This window comes from Lipotes vexillifer, unplaced genomic scaffold (genome assembly GCF_000442215.2).
Source record: "Lipotes vexillifer unplaced genomic scaffold, Lipotes_vexillifer_v1.1 scaffold180, whole genome shotgun sequence".
Lineage (NCBI taxonomy): Eukaryota > Metazoa > Chordata > Mammalia > Artiodactyla > Lipotidae > Lipotes > Lipotes vexillifer.
The window spans coordinates 1540485-1544108 of NW_006796149.1; the positions used below are offsets into that span (position 1 = coordinate 1540485).

At 41.5% G+C, this 3624-nt stretch overlaps 1 protein-coding gene across 1 annotated transcript in view; it reads left to right on the plus strand.

The window, feature by feature from the left end:
- Window positions 1-2845, plus strand: part of CRADD (CARD and death domain containing adaptor protein) — a 190543-nt gene extending 187698 nt beyond the window's left edge. Inside the window, exon 2 of the mRNA XM_007468206.1 lies at window positions 2544-2845. Coding sequence (XP_007468268.1) covers window positions 2544-2845 — 302 coding nt within the window. The remainder of the gene's footprint in view (window positions 1-2543) is intronic.
- Window positions 2846-3624: the final 779 nt, after the last annotated feature.

A 3624-nucleotide genomic window follows, 5' to 3' on the forward strand; every position in this document is an offset into this window, starting at 1 on the left:
CCCCTTACCCTGTAGCACTAGCCATTCCTGCAGGAGAGAGTGTCACCCCTCCACCCACAGACCAGTGCCAGAGGGAGGTGGACCCTGCAGGCATCCTTAGATTCCCCCAGAAGCCTCGGCTTGACCGCTCTAGTAAAAGAGATGGAGGTGAAAAAAGCATGTTACAAAGCAGTACCTGCAATGTAATCCTAAATGTATGTTTTAGGTATAAAAGACTGAAAAGAAATAGATCAGGGACCCAAGATGTGATCTACCCTGGAGAATGTTCCGTGTGCACTTGAGAAGAAAGTGTAGTCTGCTGTTTTTGGATGGACTGTCCTATAAACATCAATTAAGTCCATCTGGTCTAATGTGTCATTTAAAGCTTGTGTTTCCTTGTTTATTTTCTGTTTGGATGGTCTGTCCATTGGTGTAAGTGGGGTGTTAAAGTTGCCTACTATTACTGTGTTACTGTCGATTACCCCTTTTATGGCTGCAAACAGATGGAGAGTTATACCATATTCTTGGATTGGAAGAATCAATATTGTGAAAATGACTATACTACCCAAAACAATCTACAGATTCAATGCAATCCCTATCAAATTACCAATGGTGTTTTTCACAGAACTAGAACAAAACATTTCACAATTTGTATGGAAACACAAAAGACCCCAAACAGCCAAAGCAATCTTGAGAAAGAAAAACGGAGCTGGAGGAATCAGGCTCCCTGACTTCAGACTATATTACAAAGCTACCGTAATCAAGACAGTATGGTACTGGCACAGAAACAGAAATACAGATCAATGGAGCAGGATAGAAAGCCCAGAGATAAACCCATGCACATATGGTCACCTTATCTTTGACAAAGGATGCAAGAATATACAATGGAGAAAAGACAGCCTCTTCAATAAGTGGAGATGGGAAAACTGGAAAGCTACCTGTATAAGAATGAAATTAGAACACTCCCTAACACCACACACAAAAATAAACTGAAAATGGATCAAAGACCTAAATTAAGGCCAGACACTATCAAACTCTTAGAGGAAAACACAGGCAGAACACTCTATGACATAAATCATAGCAAGATCCTTTTTGACCCACCTCCTAGAGTAATGGAAATAAAATAAAAAATAAACAAAAGGGACCTAATGAAACTTAAAAGCTTTTGCACAGCAAAGGAAACCATAAACAAGACCAAAAGACAACCCTCAGAATGGGAGAAAATATTTGCAAACAAAGCAACTGACAAAGGATTAATCTCCAAAATATACAAGCACCTCATGCAGCACAATATCAAAAAAACAAAAACCCAATCCAAAAATGGGCAGAAGACCTTAACAGACATTTCTCCAAAGCAGACTTACAGATTGCCAACAAACACATGAAAAGATGCTCAACATCACCAATCATTAGAGAAATGCACATCAAAACCACAATGAGGTATCACCTCACACCAGTCAGAATGGTGATCATCAAAAAATCTACAAATAATAAATGCTGGAGAGGGCGTGGAGAAAAGGGAACCCTTCTGCACTGTTGGTGGGAATGTACATTGATACAGCCACTATGGAGAACAGTATGGAGGTTCCTTAAAAAACTAAAAATAGAATTACCATACGACCCAGCAATCCCACTACTGGGCATATACCCTGTGAAACCCATAATTCAAGAAGAGTCATGTACCACAATGTTCATTGCCGCTCTATTTACAATAGCCAGGACATGGAAGCAACCTAAGTGTCCATTTACAGATGAATGTTTAAAGAAGATGTGGCACATATATACAATGGAATACTATTCAGCCATAAAAAGAAACAAAACTGAGTTATTTGTAGTGAGGTGGATGGACCTAGAGTCAGTCATAGAGAGTAAAGTAAGACAGAAAGAGAAAAACAAATACTGTATGCTAACACACATATATGGAATCTAAAAAAACAATACTGATGAACCTAGTGGCAGGACAGGAATACAGATGTAGAGAACAGACTTGAGGACACAGGGCGGGAAGGGGAAGCTGGGAAGAAGTGAGAGAGTAGCACTGACACATATACACTACCAAATGTAAAATAGATAGCTAGTGGGAAGCAGACACATAGCACAGGGAGACCAGCTCAGTGCTGTGTGACCACCTAGAGGGGTGAGATAGGGAGGGTGGGATGGGGAGACACAAGAGGGAGGAGATATGGGGATATATGTATACATATAGCTGATTCACTTTGTTATACAGCAGAAAATAACACACCATTGTAAATCAATTATATTCCAATGAAGATATTTTAAAAAAGGAAATAGATCAAATTATTATGAATGGGTTTCTCTGATGGAATTTCAAGTTATTTTTATTTTCTTGTTTTCAAATTTTCTGTCATAAACATTTCCAAAGATGCTGGGTGGTACTTCTTAAGCCCCTATGTATGGCTTTGTACTGAGTAGCCGCCACGAAGACTAGGAGAAGTTGGCCCCTGCCATTTGGGAGTGTGTGCCATTCCGCCACGTTTTTAATTTCTGCCCCTGTCTGATGTGTTTGCTCGCTCTCTTCAGCCTCGTGTCTTTCTCCTCCCCAGATGACCGGATGGCTGGAATCCCCCCACACATCCTCCACAGCTCCCCTTCCGACCAGCAGATCAACCAGCTGGCCCAGAGGCTGGGCCCCGAGTGGGAGCCCGTGGTGCTGTCTCTGGGGCTGTCCCAGATTGACATCTACCGCTGTAAGGCCAACCATCCCCACAATGTTCAGTCCCAGATGGTGGAGGCCTTGGTTCGCTGGAGGCAGCGCTTCGGGAAGCAGGCCACCTTCCAGAGCCTGCACAGGGGTCTCCAGGCCGTGGACGTGGACCCCTCGGTGCTCCAGCACATGTTGGGATGATGGCGCCCCATCAGCACCTGGGGAGTCCATCCCCTAGTCTCGTGTGCCGAATCCTGACTCTCACCCAGTGCAGGTAGATTTGGGGGGACTGGTTTGTTTGTTTTAGTGATTTCTTAGATGAAAGGAGATAATAGGATTTCCACTTGACATTACTTGAAAGGCGGGATTACTCAGTTGATCTCCCATGGTGATTTGACAATTCATTGTTTCTCATTTTTCGGAGATTACATTATTTAAATTGTGCAGGTTTTAATTGTGTGGTTGCCTTTTAATAGACTGGTAGATCCTAGTGGCTCAAAAAAATACAGGTTATAAAGCAGAAACTAACACACCATTGTAAAGCAATTATACGCCAATAAAGATGTAAACAAAAAATACAGGTGTTCTATATATAAAACATCCACTTTTATGTTGCCTGGGAACTGAACTGTGGACTTAGCTATTAATCATGATGTTAATAATAAAAATTGAATTACTGTATATAATGTGGCCCTCTCATGAGAAAGTATTGCTTGTGTTTTTTTTTCTTTCATTCTTGTGTTGCATAGATTAAGGGTGTAAAACTACAGTAGTCATTTCTTTGGAACAGAATAGTAACAGCGAAATGGTTACTTTCTCTAGTCAAGATAAATCGCTCAGGCAGGGTGTCTGCATTAAATTTAAGACACTGAAGCTCCCTGCAAAAACCAGTTCAAGTACCAGCGTGCATACCTGAGCCCTTTATCTTTAAAAGATTTGCTTAAGAAAATCCCGCGCCCTTTATTTAAAGGACTGGGGGT